The sequence below is a fragment of the Ornithorhynchus anatinus genome, chromosome 10 (genome assembly GCF_004115215.2).
Source record: "Ornithorhynchus anatinus isolate Pmale09 chromosome 10, mOrnAna1.pri.v4, whole genome shotgun sequence".
NCBI classification, from domain to species: Eukaryota; Metazoa; Chordata; class Mammalia; order Monotremata; family Ornithorhynchidae; genus Ornithorhynchus; species Ornithorhynchus anatinus.
The window spans coordinates 11,899,895-11,917,109 of record NC_041737.1 but is presented as its reverse complement, the minus strand read 5'-3'; the positions used below and the strand labels follow the sequence as shown (position 1 = coordinate 11,917,109).

At 43.4% G+C, this 17,215-nt stretch overlaps 1 protein-coding gene across 2 annotated transcripts in view; it reads right to left on the bottom strand.

Moving 5' to 3' along the window:
- The window catches only part of IL6ST (interleukin 6 cytokine family signal transducer), a 41,338-nt gene that overhangs the window by 7,954 nt on the left and 16,169 nt on the right, over positions 1-17,215 (bottom strand). Inside the window, exons 2-13 of one of the 2 annotated variants that reach the window (XM_029074257.2) lie at positions 15,087-15,159; positions 11,651-11,956; positions 10,345-10,465; positions 9,661-9,839; positions 9,106-9,260; positions 7,959-8,118; positions 6,666-6,751; positions 5,160-5,376; positions 3,933-4,115; positions 2,160-2,261; positions 1,817-1,963; positions 486-626 (exon numbers count right to left, since the gene is read on the bottom strand). In XM_029074257.2, the coding sequence (XP_028930090.1) occupies positions 486-626; positions 1,817-1,963; positions 2,160-2,261; positions 3,933-4,115; positions 5,160-5,376; positions 6,666-6,751; positions 7,959-8,118; positions 9,106-9,260; positions 9,661-9,839; positions 10,345-10,465; positions 11,651-11,956; positions 15,087-15,144 (1,855 nt within the window). In that variant the 5' untranslated portion in view covers positions 15,145-15,159. Of the gene's footprint in view, positions 1-485; positions 627-1,816; positions 1,964-2,159; positions 2,262-3,932; positions 4,116-5,159; positions 5,377-6,665; positions 6,755-7,921; positions 8,119-9,105; positions 9,261-9,660; positions 9,840-10,344; positions 10,466-11,650; positions 11,957-15,086; positions 15,160-17,215 lie in introns of those variants that run through there. The other variant, XM_029074258.2, reaches the window with a different exon arrangement.

Below are 17,215 nucleotides of genomic sequence, written 5' to 3'. Positions count from 1 at the left end.
GGCACTGTACTGGGCACCAGAGATAGATAGAACCTAATCAGTTTGGACACAGTCCACGCCCCACAGTCTTAATCCCCATTTTACAGAAGAGGTAACTGAGCCACAGAGAAGTGAAGTGACTTGCTCAGGGTCAGAGCAGAGCCAGGATTGGAATCCCATGTCATTCCGAGTCCCAGGCCTGTGCTCTACCCATTAGGCCATGCTGCTTCCATCTTTCCCTGGAAAATTAAAGAGTCAGGCTGAGGGTTCGCTTCTTTCAGGGATCAGAGCAACCTTATTGTTGCCTTTTGCATCTACCAGTCCACTAGGTTGGCTAGAAGTAGCAATGTCAACTGAGCGACCAGACAGAATTAATGAAACTGCGCAAAGCAATAGGGTCACTGCCTGCTAGTTGAAGCGGCATTTTTGAACATTCCCTCCAGATTCTCTACAGGCTGAGGTGTGTTGGCCATCGGATGAGTCATTTCTACATCACTGTTTCTTACCAAATTTTGGAGTGGTAAATGTGAATTCGGGACCAAAACTGCCACCTTGGTCCGTATTTGCCGCCATGCGCACCATATATAGTGTGTCACTAGTCAAGGAGGAAAGCGTATATTCCGTATGGGAAGAGTTCACATTCACAACTGGAAGACATTAAACATAGAATTTATTAGAGCTAGAGGGCACACCCATGCCTCACTTTCCAATTTAAATGCTCTTTCCCTCAAGCTTTCTTGCCTCATCTCAACTCAGAGAACTGCTTCTTATCTGGGTTTTGGGCAATAAACACAGGCAGTTCCAACTCACACCGTCTCTCCCGGTTCTCCTCCTCTCTCTGCTTCTTCTCAGTCTGCTTTGTAGGCTCCTCCTCTGCCTCCCACCCTCTTACTGAGGTTCAGTTCTAGGTCCCCTTTTATTCTTCATCTACATCCACTCCCTTGGAGAGCTCATCTGTTTTTCTTTCAACTACCAACTCAATGCAGAAGATTCCCAAATCTATCTCTCCAGTCCTGACCACTCTCTTTCTCTGTATTTTCTCCCGTCTTCAGTACATCTCTACTTGGATGTCCTACGTACATTTTTTTCAAGAGGATTTTTAACCAGACTCAGCCTTGCATTTCTCTTATCTGCCCTCCCCTCTGTGTCAAATTATGAACTTGGCTATGTAACCCTTCAGCACTTGGCTACTCACCTTGGCCCCACAATACTTGGGTAAATATTTTTATACTCTATTTCCCCTATTCTTTAATCTATTTTAAATGTCTGTCTCCCCTGTAGACTGTAAGCTCCTCGAGGGCAGGGATCAGGTTTAACGACGCCGTTCCACTGTACTCTGCCAAGTGCTTAGTACAGTGCTCTGCACACAGTAAACTCTCAAACACCACTAACTCAGCTACAAGGGTGTGTTTTCCCTATCTGTTTCGGTTAGCATGCGATGGCAGAATTAGGGAATATTCTTCCAACAGTACACACTGCAACCCAGTAATGGAAGAACCTGCTGCATAAATGTGCACACATGACAGGGGAAACAAGGTGAGTACTGTATTACATGTCTCCCTTCATGTGGGCTTCTGCAAGAACGTAACCCTCCTGCCAAAGAACGGGTTCCTACGTGTGAACCAATAAGCCTTTTCTAATCCTGACTTTGGATACTATGCAACATTTTGATGTTGTCTTCCTGAAGATTTCACTGAAACCCTTTGCTCCCCAAGTAGCTGGTAGAGTTACCATGATCTTCAAGCCCTTAAAAGGAGTGGCTACCTGATCAGGTAGGATGTGGCCTAATATCCAAGAAAATCAGAAATCCAAATTGGTGTGTTTTCAGCTCTGTTACCTGTTTCATTTCCAGTGCTAGTTTTGTAGACTATAGTGTAGCTTCTGATAAATCCATTCTGCTCATCAATGGGAAGGTGATGCCACACTAAGACAGCTTCATTTTTGCTGACTTTCTTTGTCTGAACAGTGGGTCCTCTGGAAGGACCTAGAACAAAAAAGACAACACTCAACTTCCAACAAGTCCACAGAAACCCATTAAATTTAGCAAGTTCTCCCTATAGGGTTACAATCCTGTAAAGCGTATCAACTGGAAGTGGCAATTGACTTTTAAGGAGACACAGATGGATTTCTACAATGAAAGCTGATCTTTGTGTTTCAGAAGGAGTGAGCATTGCACTTACGGTTCTGTTGAAGATATGCCTTTACACGCTGGGGGCTTCCTGGGCCATCCACATACACTGGATAAATAGTTATCAAATAACATGTGAACGGCTTTAATTTCCCTAGGGTAGAAAAGTATGTTAGAGCACTTCGGTTCTTCAGTGGGACCCCAAATCCACCAAAATACAACACTCTAGCTTCAAAACCCTCCTCGACAACTAAAAAACAACAAAGCCATAGAAGACCTCTCCTCCAGGAAGTCTTCCCTGATTGATTGCCAGCATCAGAGGCGTTGGCCCCATACCTATCTTAAGCCCTTTATTCTTTTTCCTGGTAAAACTAAGTCAATACACACCAAAGCACTGTGCTAAGCACATTTTTAAAAGCCAAGATGATTTGCATATTTTTAGGTATTTTATTCCAACTCTTAAGCACTTACGTATATTTAACTCTCTTCTTCCTAACGTATTCATGCTCCTAGTTCCTGCTGCCTCGCCTTTCTGGTTGCAACCACTATTTGTGAAATGAAATTTTATCTGCCTGGCAAGTGCAACCCCCTTGAGGTCAGGGAACATGTGCCTTGCTTCTAGGGTATTCTCCCACGTTCATAGCATTTCCACGATCTGCAGGCATTCAAATACTGTTGATGGAAAAAAGAATACTTGCCTCTTCCTGACTCAAGTTAACCTTGCCCCCATCTATAGCAATAACTGCCTACAGAAATATGCCTTTTCTGAATGTAGTTGATAATGCCGGATAAAAACTATTTCACCTTCTGGAATAATAATAGGAACTGGCTGAATGCTTATTTTGCAGGTAACAGATACAAGATCATCAGAGTGGGCACAGTGTCTGTCTCACATGGGGCTCACAGTTTAAGGAGGGAAAAGAGGTATTGAACCTCCATTTTACGGATGAGGAAATTGAGGCACAGAGAAGTTAAATGACTTGCCCAAAGTCACAAAGGCAGCAAGTGGAAGAGCTGGGATTAGAACCTATACGCTGTCTTGTTTTTGTTCGTCCGTCTCCCCCGTCATTGGGCAGGGATTGTCTCTATCTGTTGCCGAACTGTAGATTCCAAGCGTTAGTACAGTGCTCTGCACATAGTAAGCGCTCAATAAATACTATTGAATGAATGAATGAATCCTCTGACGCCCCCAGGCCTTAGCTCTTTCCACTAGGCCACACTACTTCTCTGGAAAGCTATTCCATCTACCTCCCTGAAGAGTCATTTTGAATGATCGTCAGTGACATTTACTGAGCACTTACTGTGGGCAGAGCACTGTACTAAGTGCTTGGGAGACTGCACACAACAGAGTTGGACACACTCCCTGTCCACAACGATTGTCTTACCATCCATTATATTATCCGTTACTTCTCTAGACTAAACTCCTCATGGGCAGGGATTGTGTCCAATCAACTGGGGCTTCCTGTATGCAGAGCCCTGAACTAAGCACCTGGGATGGTACAAATTGGTAGACACAATTCCTGCCTACAAGGAGCTACAATACTCTACTGTATACTCAGCCGCTTAGAACAGTGCTCTGCAGCTGGAAAGTGCTCACGTTTTTTTTAAAAACGGTATTTGTTAAGTGCTTACTATGTGTCAAGCATAGTTCTAAGCACCTGGGTAGATATAGTCCGTTCCACATGGGGCTCACAGTCTTTCATTCACGGGCCAGAACGAAAGGAAGGTCACGCAACGGGAGAAACTCGTTATTTCTTTAAAAACGAAAAAACAGTAGTAAGAATATGGTCGCGTTGTTACTAGATTATTCATCAGCCAATGTTACCTCTCAAGTAGGTGTGTTGGGCAGTACCAGGTTCCTGCTGCCATTCAACGGTGCAGGGAACGTCATCTGACTCGATACACCATTCAAGCACGTATTTCATCACCGATCTACTGGGAGCAGTCCACTCAATCCAGAGATTGCCGTCTTTGGGAAACGCTTTAATGTTCCTTACAGGATGAGTTGCTGAAAGTAAAAAGCATTTTATAGCCAACTTAGGCAAAGAATTCAGAGGGCTGTACGTTCCCCTCCGAAAGCAAGAGGACAAGTTGTTGGCTCAAGACAGCTGGACTCGTTCACCAGGGATTTGATCAGGAAGTGAATTAAGGCATTCTCTTTCTATTAAAGTGGCAGTCTATTGTGATTTATGCAATGGGGACATCACCAACTTGTTTTGGGACTTCATCCTTTGCTGTGACCAGTTTCTTTATCCTGCAAACCACTCTGCTCAACAGATTCATTAAGAGGAGATTCAGAAATCTGGCCCCAGGAAGCACTTTTGCCCAGCACCACTCCTGGCTCCACAAAGACGGACCTCGGCCACTTAATACCAAGCATGTACGCTTGACACACGTCCCTTCTAGGGTCCCATAATGGCACTGACTCTTTCTTTGTAAAATGGTATTTAAGTGCTTAGTATGCGCCAGGCACTGTGCTAAGCACTGGGGTAGATATAAGCTTATCGGCTGTGACACAGTCCAAGTCCCATGGAGGGCTCACAGTCTTAATCCCCTTTTTACGGATGAGGGAACTGAGGGCCAGAAGTTAAGTAACTGGCCCAAGATCACACAGCAGACAAGTGACGGAGGTGGGATTAGAACCCAGGTCCTCTGACTCAGGCTCTTTCTGCTAGGCCACCCTGCTTCTAGTCTACGGGCAATAGGGTCACAATATTGTAAGAACTAGTTCAAAGGAGCTAGGTATCACTGCCTGGCCGAACCTGGGCCACTGGTATTACTATTGGATTTATTAAGTGCTTCGTATGTCAAGTACTGTCATAGATACAAGTAAATCAGGTCGGACACAGTCCTGTCCCACAGGGGCTCACAACCTATGCAGTAGCTCTATTTGTCTTGCTCCCGGGCTCTTGGAGCTTCAAAGTGGAAGCAGTCTGTCTGCTGAAAGAAGAGATGCATCTAAGCATTTTAAAGATGTAGAAGTTCTGAGAAGCAGAGGCTTCTCAACCCCTCACAAGTCTCCCTCCCACCCCCCTACTTTTCATACACAAACCTTGATAATTCCGGCCGGGAATAGGCAAAAGGGAGTCCTCTGATCTCCCAATCCGATTATAAACGGCTAGAGTTGCAATATAAGGATCATTCGTGAGGTTCACAATCATACTTGTGGTGTCAATACTGTAATTATGAGGAATGCTTGGTGCCCTCTGCCTTGTGAGCGATAGATAATACCCCAGGATTCTTCCATTAGCATCAGATGGAGGCAAAACCTGGAAGAGTGATTGAGATTTACTCTTCAAATCAAGGACAAACTTTAAAACTAGATATTAGTTTTCAGCAGATAGATACTAGTCTTTCATACTATTTTAATTATTAACTATTTAAGTCATGTGCAAAGAAAGAAGTCTGATCTATCTTGTATCCACTCCAGCACTTTGTACAGTGTTTGTGCTTAAACATCGTGATTATTATTACTGGAGAGTGTGGGAAGCCATAATTTAATGAAAACTTTTCACTGTTTTCTCTAAAACAGACCGCATCTGGGTAGTTTGCCTTGTGTTTTAGGCTTTCCTCTTAATTCTTAGGTCAGCTAGGTTGGAGTTAAAATATGGCCTTTTGTTCTTCCTTAGATTCCAGGGCACATCTAGAATCTGACAAGAGAAATAGGAATACTGATATTGTACTCATACCCTGAGAACACAGAGATAGAAGCAGCTAAGTAGTGCCAACCAAGAATAAGGAAGAAAAAAAAAGCCCACTCTATGAAATCTGTTAAGATCTAGTGTCAATTCTTTCCTAATGTTCTTACAGTTTACAAGACAAATTACAAAGGAAATTTCAGAACCCAGGTTTACTCTAACACTGTCTCAGTGGCCTTTCACTAAAGCTTCCCTAACTTCACTCCATTCCTCCTAAAATGCAGCAGACAGAACTGCTCATTATTCCATATCTAGCCACGAGACCACAATTTAACAGAACGGAAAACCAGGTCTTTGGTTTTATTCATGCTGCCTCACGTCTAAACTAAAAGCTGGGAGGAGAAAGCAGGTCAAACTGCCAAGATGCTAGCCGAAGGTTACAAAGGAGTTGATCAGAAGACACTTTTGAGTGAATGAATCAAATATTTCAGGCCATCTGTACAGATGAGTGCTTTCTTACTTTGAGTCTAGAAGTCTGCTGCATATTTAGAAACTGTTCTCGTCCATAAAGTTAGGAATTTTTATGAGAACACTGATGAAGCTGCCTTAAGTAAGTCTTTTACTTTTTTTTACCCTTTGGTTTAGGTCCGGGCCAGGGAATAATGGCACTCGAGAAGTCTGGGTCCCAGCACACGCTCTTCCTACCTTGTCCTGACAAAATGGGGTGCACATATTTATCACTATGATAGATGCTTGGATGTAAATACCTACTGAAGACTTTGGAAGGGTCTCGTGTTAACTTATATTTTGCAATTTAAAATTGAGTGGTCAATACAAATTTATAGTTACGAAGGAAAAAAAATAAAAAACTAGGACTTCATATGTGTAGCCCAAGAGAAGAGAGATATTTGGTATTTTACCTTCCACATGAGCTGGATCAGTCTGTATCCATTCATACTATGAGGGTGAACCAGGTTATACCAGAAGCTTGGAGCCTTAGAGGGTCCTAATGGAGGGAAAAAAAAAAGGAAGAACAAAACACACAAAAGATACGCACTCCCCTCAAACAACATCCTGCCCTTTTTTTTTTTTAGCAGGGGGCGGGGAGGAGGAGGGAGGTCTGGGACAAGTATTAGTAGAGGGTTGTCCTGCTGTATTAAGCCTTTTTGCCCTTCTTCTATTTCTAGCCCAGCTTTTTCCTCCCTCAAGCTCTCCTCTTCCATGGCCAGGCCACCAAAAAGCAACCTTGGACAGGCCACCATTTTGGATCTCTTCAGTACCAGCAAAGTTATGGACTAAAAAAAGGTACGAAAGGGTCTTTAGAAAATATTGAAAATTGTAGGCCAGAGTAACAATCTTTCAGTGATGAAATGCACAATAGGGAAAAAGTTACACCTTATTGGGTTAAGATCAAAGACTCATAGTACTACAGCGCTGCATAAAAAGGCAAAGAGTACGCATTTATTAGAAAGCACAAACCCAACCACATGATTAACATTATGTTGTTATTAAACATTAACACCAAGGAGAGAAAAGGAATGTGAATCTGCATCACTAAAGTGTGCACCATCCATGACAGAGACAAACAAGAGCTGTTTTCAGGCCCGACAGGATCGAGGTGGACTCTTGCACTGGTTCATACAGGTGGAGACAAGGTTGAGGGGGTGCGGGGGAAGCGTCATATACAACTAAGCTAACTGTGAATAAACTGACTAGATAAAACTGATTTAGCCAGAGTACAGAAGACAAATATCCACATGCAAAATGATTAGTGTGGAGGAAAAAAAAAATATTCAGATCATAAATTCAAAGGCAGTAACATCAGGGTGTCAGCAAACTGAAGAGACAAATTGTTTGGCAAGATCAGAGCACAGCCCAAGAGCTTCTTCTCCTCAAGCAGAAAAGGCAGCTGGAAGCTGCCTTATATTGGGGTTGAGAAGGAAGGCTGACAGAGCAAAAGCATACTGAAGAGAGAGGGCAGAGTGGTGGTGAGGAGATGATAAACTGGGAAAAGGATTAATAGCTTCAGGATGCCCTATATTTGGAACTTATAAAACAAGAATAGTAGTTCTTTGCCTAGTATGATGCAAAGAAACCGTGGTTCAAAGTAAGTTTGATTTTTCTTTTCCCCCCTCGTCCCATGTTCATCTACTCAGAAGGAAATGGCTACAAATGTCAACCTTCGTTGGATTCTTATCTTGTGTTGCACTTACTAGCTTCAGATGTGAAGCCACTGACTTCTTCACTCCAATTACTCCAGAAGCCCTGCCCATCTTTCTTAATACAACGAATTGAAAACACATATTCTGTATAAGGTTTAAGGCCTTGAATGGTGAAGGAGTCTCTGGTTGAAGCTGTATCTTCAGGAGGAATCTGTAAAGGAATTCAGGGATCGTCATTAAAATGCTCACCTTCTAGAGCTTTTTCACATCAGCACTATTCGATTTTCACCTATATCAGGGCTTCCTCAGTTTTCAAACGACACTGATTTTGCAGCCCTAGGTTTACTTCTGTCTCTTCCCCTTCCCTCCCTTTAAAGTACTGACCTGAATAAAGAAATTAAATACGCTAGCACAATAGGTCTTCCAGTTTGTACTCAACATCTTGATTATTCCCCCTCTAGACTGTAAGCTCCTTGTGGACACCAAACATGTTTACCAAATCTGTTATTTTGTCCTCTCCCAAGCACTTTATACAGTACCAAGCAGATACGATTATTTGTAGTACTTTCACTGGAGTTCCTTGTAGACAGGGAAAATCACTCGTTTTGCACCTCATGTGCACAGCACATTGTACTGCACCCACAGGAGTTTTAAATACACGCCAACAGACAGGGGTGCACCACATTATGAAGTACACACAGAGATTTACGTGCAGGATCCATTTACAGCAAAGATGACTGCAGTGTGGTACCCTGGTGCCGTAGCACCGTGACATAGCAGATGTTTGTCTTGGTGGCCACCGCCACCTTAAATGGCCGTAACAACCTGTTATTTTTCAGCATTTCTGCTGGAAAAACCTTCAGTGATTCTTTGCATAGAGGCCTCTCCCTACTGATGGCAGAGCCTCAGTGGATAACACCTCCCTTCTTTGCACTGTACTCTGGCAGGTCCCCTAATTTCTAGAGCTGGGCGGTATCCTCTGGACAGGTTGCCACGCTGGGATGAAGACGCCGACATTTCCTCCCCACCCCTTGCATCTGCTGCTTTACTTTTATACCACTCTCTACTATGTTTCTTATATTAACACCATCTTATTCAGCACCGTATGTGCCCAGGCACATAACTTATCTCTAAGACAGAGAGATATTTCTTGCAGTGTTACAATTCAGAAGCTTGATGGAGTCTTTCCAAAGGTTACCTGGGTCCAGGCTGTGGAGTTTCTGGCCCTGTAGCGAATGTTATACTTCAGACTTATCCCCAGCTGAGGCAATGGGTTGGCCCACGATAATTTCAAGATACTGGGGAGTTCCTCTGATCGGTCAACTGATAAATTATCTGGTGGGTTAAATTTCACTGAAGAACAAAACCAACAATATTTACACTGCTTAGTTGATGAATATATTTCTCTCCCACTTAAGTGGTCTTCCAGGTTCTCTCTCCATTTTCCACACACCATCCATTAAGCGTATTAATTCTTAACAGGCACGGCTTCCTTGAGAGGAACTACACAGCCTTTTGGGTAAACCCACAGGGTCATTTTTTAAAAAGCATATATTAGATCATGAGAACCCTTGTAACTAAGGGCTGACGACTTCTACCGTCAGTAAGGGCTTAAAATCACAATCAATAAAGTCAGGAACAAAAAGAATTCCCAGTTACCACTATGTTGTAAAAAGCAAACAGCTTCCTTCGATTCACTGATAGGCCACTTTATTTTGACTGAATTACCCCAAAATTCAGGTTTTATAGTTACCAATATCTATGGGGTCAAAGGTGATCACATCAGACGTGACCATGCCAAGGTCATTCTTCGCTTCAACCCAGACATTAGTGTAGATGAAGAACACAGCGAAGCCTGAATATATACAAGTGTTATTGACGCCTTCTGGTGGGACACAGACTTCTCGAGTGCCATTATTCCCTGGCCCAGACCTAAACCAAAAGGTAAAGAAAAGTAAAAGACATATTATGGGGCTAAGTTAAAAAAAAAACCCAAACCACACTTGAATAGTGATAGGTATTAGACTAGTGAGATTTGAGCAAATTTTTTTAATAGCTAATATCCACTTTAAAGTAATCAAAAAAAGCTTTCCATCCTTTATCGAACCGAATGTGTTGGATGAGAATATTTATTCACACACACCCTTTGTGGGTTAGGAAAAAAAGAGTTAACTGCTAAACGTAGGATATGAGAATAAATGTTTTAGTGCTTAGTAGTGCTAAATATAGCAGTGCTTACATATACAGTAAGTATGTAACACTGATGGATTTTCCTTTCCAAAGTGGAAAAAGGAGCAGATTAAAATAGAGAGGAATCAATCAAGGTGAAGATACAGCCAAATGAAAGAAACGTACAGAAAGCTGAATTTATCCTGGTAAAGTGATTCTAAAACAAAGATCAACGATTATGTTTGATTCATTTACACAAATTATGTACCAGTTGTAGTTTAATGTGAAGTGGGTATCTAAATAGGTTTCCCTTCCAGGATTCCACCAGCATCGCAATTTTTCATTCTCATTCACCATGCAGTGCAAACCTGTAGGCTTCTCCGGAGGCACTGTAAAAAATAATTAATATTTAAATGAGCCATACTTTGCTACAGGAACACAGAATTTAACTTAGCAGGAAAAAAAAAAATCAGGCATGATATATACAAGAGGATAACAACTCTTTAAGGGGATCCTTTTTTTTGGACAAATTGGAAGTTTTCTGTCCAACTTTCCCCATGATCACATCTCCCTGCTCTGCCCAGTTCATGCCTATACCTGTACCGATTACACTTGGTGCCGAGTGAATTTCAATGTACACTTAACTGTTGATTACAACAGGGGTGGGTGTGGAGGGGAGAGGAGACAGGAGAGAGACAGGAGAAAGGAGAGGAGAGAGAAGGGGGGAGGGGGAGAGAAAGAGAGAGAGAGAAAGAGAAAGGGGCTGGGGGAAAAAAACAGGGTGAAGAGAAGCCAAGAGTGCAGAACTAACCCAAGCGTCATCCCAAGTATGCATTTCAGTATCCCAAAAACCTCTGTCAAAGGTGGCTAATTGGGGGACTTTTGTTAAGGTGATTACTGATGAGAATTGATTACTGATTTTGACTGTCAGCTGATCCGAGAGATTTGGCTGCCTTGCAGCGAGTCTCAGCGGAATACTCTTCTCCCAGGGCAAAGCAGAGTTGAGGCACGATCGCCACTTCTGGGCTCACAGTGTTACCACAGATCTTTAGACCAATGAGACCAATAAGGGTTCCTGTTGCCAAGAAGGTGGCCAGATGGAAGTGGTGCCATGGGCCCACAGAAATTCTACTGGCAACTTGGGACGAGCACTGGTAGTCCCTTGCAGCCTCGGTGGTGGTAGCGATGGTGTTTACTGAATGCAGTCAACTACATTAGGTGCTTGGAAAGAAAAAGTAAACACGGGCGTATTTCCTGCCGGGAGGGCATTCATATTCTACCAGGGGTGACCGACTTAATATGTAAAGTCAGGAAAAATAAGATGGACTGTGGCATATAAAGAGTGGGGTGAAGGAAAGGATGGCTGTACACTGATAAGGTCATCCATCTCAACCACTAAGCACAAGTACTGACGCGGGAAGGGAGTGGCTGCCCTGTGACAGACTCAGATTTCAAAAACCTACATTACCGGCACTTAAAATACTTTCAGATGTTGGTGGTAATAGTCCTAGATGCTTAGATGATCAAGCCTATTTCAAGTTCTAAAGAGGCATAATAAAGAGAAACAAACTTACATCCCAATTTGATTTGGATCCCATAGATGTTCTGTTCAAGTTGGCCATATTTTAATAAGTTGCATGTCAGAGGACTATCTAATGAAAATATATTATTAAAAGTAACACTTGAAGCCGTTCTATTTAAAACTGTGTACTGCTCTTTTGGAACATGTTTGTTTTTAGTTTTCCAGAAAATGTGGCTTGCATCTTCATAGTTCATTTCCAGGCACTCTTCATAGAGAATACAAATGGCTGTGAAATTAGAGCCCAGTTCTAAGACTGCTGATTCTGGAACAATATGCCCACATGGTTTAATAAGTCCTCCTGTAAATGAATCCAGAAAGAAAGGCACGTTAAAATGTGGAAGTCAAAAAAAAAAAATCCAAAGCCTTTCTTAGAGATATTGTCATCCTGAAACTAGATTGCTCACCAGTTTTACTACCACTGACTACAAAAGGCATTTCGGGACACCCAGTACTTTCTTTCGGAACAAATGTTTCTACTTTTTGGCATTAGGGAATTCCTCACATGTGACTACACTAAGCTCCTAGTGGGCAGGAACTGTGTCTACCAACTCAGAGGCAACTAAGCAGCATGGCCGAGTGGACAGAGCAGGGTTGGAAGAAGGATCTGGATTCTAAACCCATCTTGGCCACTTGTCTGCTATGTGACATCGGGCTAGTCACTTCACTTGTCCTCTGTAAAACGGGGATTAAGACCGTGAGCCTCATGTGGGACATGGACTGTTTTTCTCTAGACTGTAAATTCATTACGGGCAGGGGAGGTGTCTGCTAATTCTGTTGTATTATACTCTCCCAAGCACCCTGCACAGAGTAAGCACTCAATAAGAACCACTCTCTTGTACTTTCTACCCCATCCCAAGGTGTTAGGACAGTGCGCTGCACACAGTGCAGTACAATTCAATGAAGGAAGCGATGAAGGATATATTTAGTACTGGTCAAGGTTTGTGCACCAGAGTGAAAGTTTCCCTTACAAGGTTCGCTGGGTGCATAATCCCTCGATTCTAAGAGAACTAGGCTCCTCACAACTCTATGATTTTTGTTTTGGTAGAGGAGAAAAGTGTTGGGAGTCACACGGGCTGTCCAACAGAGGGCGGGTGCACCATTCAGTTAGATCTCTCAACTTCCTACCTCAAAGACTCCACGCTCCAGGCAAACATACAACTGTATTATTAAATGTCTTTTATGAGCCAACCGCCGTACTAGGGAGGACAGGTATGCTCGCATTGGACTTAATCACAGTCACAAATGGGGCTCAGTCTAAAAACCAGTCTTTTCTTAAAATGGCATTTGTTAAACGCCTACTATGTGCCGGACACTGTGCTAAGAGCTGGGGAAGATTCAAGCCAGTCAGGTTGGACACAGTCTGTGTCCCATGTGGGGCTCACAGTCTTAGTCCCCGTTTTGCAGAGGGGTCACTGAGGCACAGAAAAGTGAAGTGACTTGCTCAAGGTGGCAGAGCCAGTAGGATTAGAACTCAGGTCCTGCTAACTCTCAGGCCCATGCTCCATCTACGAGGCCACGCTGCTTCTCACAAGTCGTGCTTGATGGCTTGTGCCCCCTGACCAGCTCATCTTGTTGCCTGCCCTCTGGATCTGGCTGATCTGGGCCAAATCCTTGTTTGAAATAGTTTTCACATCCTCGGTTTGGCTGTCAGGATCAGCTCCCCTGTGACCTTAGTAGAGCGCTCAGCACACAGTAAGTACTCAAATACCATTGGTTGATTTAAGGCCGTTCTAGTTTCCTGAAAGCCTGTGATTTATACAACTCTATTCAAACCCTCCTAACACCCCACTTCCTCCAATGAGCCTTACTGGATTAATCCCCAACACCCAGAGTCACATTAGCCTAACAGCCATCTCTAGAATTTATGTATTTTATTTATACCTCCTCACAGCACATAAATTGAATAATCAACTCATAGAAAGCAGCACAGCCTAGTGGAAAGGGCACAGGCCTGGAAGTCAGAGGACCTGAGTTCTAATCCCAGCTCCACCGTTTGTCTGTTGTGGGAAATTGGACGAGTCACAACCTCTGTGCCTTAGTTTTCCCATCTGTAAAATGAGAAAATAACCACTGCCCCTACCTCTTGGATTGTGAGGCCCAAATGGCAGAGGAACTGTTTCCAATCTGACATAACCACTTAGCACAGTGTTTGGCACATAATAGGCGCTCAATACCTCCATCATTTGTAATCCACTGATGGTAAACGTTTATATCTGCCTCCCTCAAAGTTTAAACACTGTACTTTACCAAAGGCGTAGTACAATCTGTTGTATCCAATGGGTGCTCAAATATCATTATTATTATAACTAATGAATCTTGATGTTTTTATTTAGTTCTGGGCTTTCCTGGTCTTACTAAGGTAGTTATTTCCTCCTGCCTGGGACTCCCTCCCATTACCTGGTAGACCACTACTTCCCACCACCTTCGAGGCTCTTTAAAACAGTAAAGCAAAAAACCAACCCCCATGACACACATACTTTACCACGACCTTCTTCAAAATTACTCACCTTCCCAACCTCCTACCACTTCAGCACTTCCGAGTGACCACTGCACTCAGGTAGTCATTTCACCACTTTCGTACAATTAAGTACATTCCTTCGCCCTACCTGTAATTTTAATGTGCTAGTTCCCCAGACCGTAAGCTCCTCAAGGACAGGGATGATACCTACCAACTCTATCGTACTGTACTCTCCCAAGGGCTTAGTACAGAGCTTGGCACACAGTAAGCATTCAATATGTATCACTAGAGGATTGGTGAACCTCCGTAAGTGGCCAGTCATCCCCAGAGTCCCAGCCTGGACCAGGGGCTTTTAGATTCCCTGCTCACCTCCCGGTATTGGGGAGGGAGGTCCCAAAGAGAGCCTCTAGGTCTTCTGAAACTCTTTCTGAGAGTCAGAAAGATGGCATTTTCCCTTCGACATCTAACATTTGTTCTCCCACTGGGGGCATGGGGGAAAAAGAAAAGGCAAGAGCATTAAGTGAAAGCCAGTAAAGCCAAAGTAACTCATCTTGCTAGGTGAGGACCACTATTAAGACAGTGAGGCAAGGAAGGGGATCAGCCTATCCACAGAAGTGAGCAGAGGCTGGAAGATGAAATCCTAAAGAGCAAGAAATTCGCTTTTCAAAATTTTTGAGTCTTCATTTTGAAAGTAAAAGAGTGCTAGTTTGAAAAATTTCTTCCAAAAATGGTACTCAGTTTGGGAAATCATTTACAGTTCATTCATTCAATCACATTCAATAGTATTTATTGAGTGCTTACCCTGTGCAGAGCACTGTATTGACTGCTTGGGAGGGTACAGTACAACAATAAACAGATACATTTCCTACCCACAATTAATTTACAGTCTAGAGTTAAGTACCACAGTCTAAGGAAAAATGAACTAGACCGGAGCAATTTATTCAACGATATGAGTTAATCCAAGCCTTACCTTTTCCCAAATCGATGACTGCGAGGACACAGAAAGCTCGTATCACCCAGAGCCACATTTTGCAAAGAGATCCCTGAAGAAAAAACGCAGGTGGTTCACACGGGACGAAGACACTTTTGGGGTCCACATCTGGTCTACTCACGTAACCCAAATTACTGTCAATGCCCTTTGTTACTATGATGTAGTTATTATGTAAGAGTCAGAAGATATAATTCTGAAATACTCCCAGCATCCTCAAAATTGTGATTTCAGCACAACCATGTAATGATGTTAGAACATCCCATCTGAAAACCCGGAAGCAATTGCCACAGATACTCCACCATGGTGCGCTGCAATCAAGAAACGAGAAGCCTCTTTCCGCAGAAGCTTCGTAAGAATTGAGACAAGGAAGCAAAGTTAAAAAGACAGTACCGGTGCTGCAAATAAGTACATAACGAGATAGTCCTTACTGTGGGACTGCAACTGGGGAGAAAGGTTGGGGGGCTGGGGGAACGGGGAAGGGGTGTCCCCTTCCCCCCCCACACAAATGCCTATCTGGTGGGGAATTTCAGTCTTCAAATAGAAGAATAAATTAAAAATCTAAGTTTTTTTTTTTTTAATCAGGTATACACACACTTTAGATTTGCTAGACTGATCCTCTGAGGCACATTGGTCACTAAGACAACAGTGTATATTAAAGAATTTCAAAGCTCCAACCAAATAATTCAAAAGTGGGTGATCAGTCTAATGACAGGCGGGGGTAGGGGAGAGAACAGGCATTTAATCTCCATTTTACAGATGAGGAAACTGAAGCACAGAGAAGTTAAATGACTTACCCAAAGTCACAGAGTTAGCAATTGGCAGAGCCAGAATTAAAACCCAGGTCCTCTGATTCCCAGGCCAGCCCTACTCTGAATGTGCTGTTCATCCACCCCTTAATACACTGCTCATGGCAAAGAGATGTGTGGCCACTTTGGGCAGCCCTCCCTCTCCTCCTCCACCACCCCAACACAACTGGTCCAGTTAATCAAGCCAGATGATTCCATCAGGGTGGAGGGGAGTTGTTGCAAAGGTGTACCCAGCTAATCCTGTTACCTGGCTGGAGGACAGACACTTGAATGAACCGGATATGGAAGTTACTTATGCTGATGACTTTCCAGTTTAACCTCTTGCACATCCCCCTGCCTTCCGGCCATATCTACAATTACAGATCAGCCCAGGCTGTAAACTCAAGGTGCTCAACTCAGCTTCCTTTGCAAATCCTCTCCTCTTAGCTTGGCATTCCCCTTGATGCTCCCCCAACACAAATGCCCCCTCTATATTTAGGCTGTCAATTTTTCCTCCATATTTCCAGAATCTGTCCTTTCCCCTCCACGGGAAGGCCACCACCCTGGTCTTGCTCTGATTCACACTCAGCTAGTGCAGCAGGTTCTTTGTCTCTCCTATCCGGTCCATACTTCCCTTGGCTCCCTGAATCATTTTCCTAAAATATTGTTTTGTTCACATGTCTCTGGTGGTTGCCCATTCTTCTCCACATCAAGCAGAAACCCCTGACATTGGCTTTGTAGGTAGTAAATCAGCTCTCCCCCTAAATAACGCCCCAATTCTCACACTAACTTACTTAGTCACTGGGCCTCGTTTCCCATCTCTCACTGCTGACCTCTTACTCCTACATTGGAAAGAGCATGGGCTTTGGAGTCAGAGGTCATGGGTTCGAATCCCGGCTCTGCCACGTGTCAGCCGGGTGACTGTGGGCAAGTCACTTAACTTCTCTGTGCCTCAGTGACCTCATCTGTAAAATGGGAATTAAGACTGTGAGCCCCACGTGGGACAACCTGATTCCCGTGTCTACCCCAGCGCTTAGAACAGTGCTCTGCACATAGTAAGCACTTAAATACCAACATTATTACTCCTACATTCCCATCGGCCTGGAATTCCTATCACATCTGACAGACTACTGTTCTCCATATTACAAAACCCTTCTCAGAAAAACAAAAAACAAACCTGGTTAATTTCTCATCCCACTCTTCCCCCCCCACACACACACATTGTCACATTAGCGCCAGATGATTCCATCAGGGTGGGAGGAAACTCCCTACAGTATGTCAATTGTCAGCATTGATTTGGTGAGAAAAGGGTGATGGAAAAAT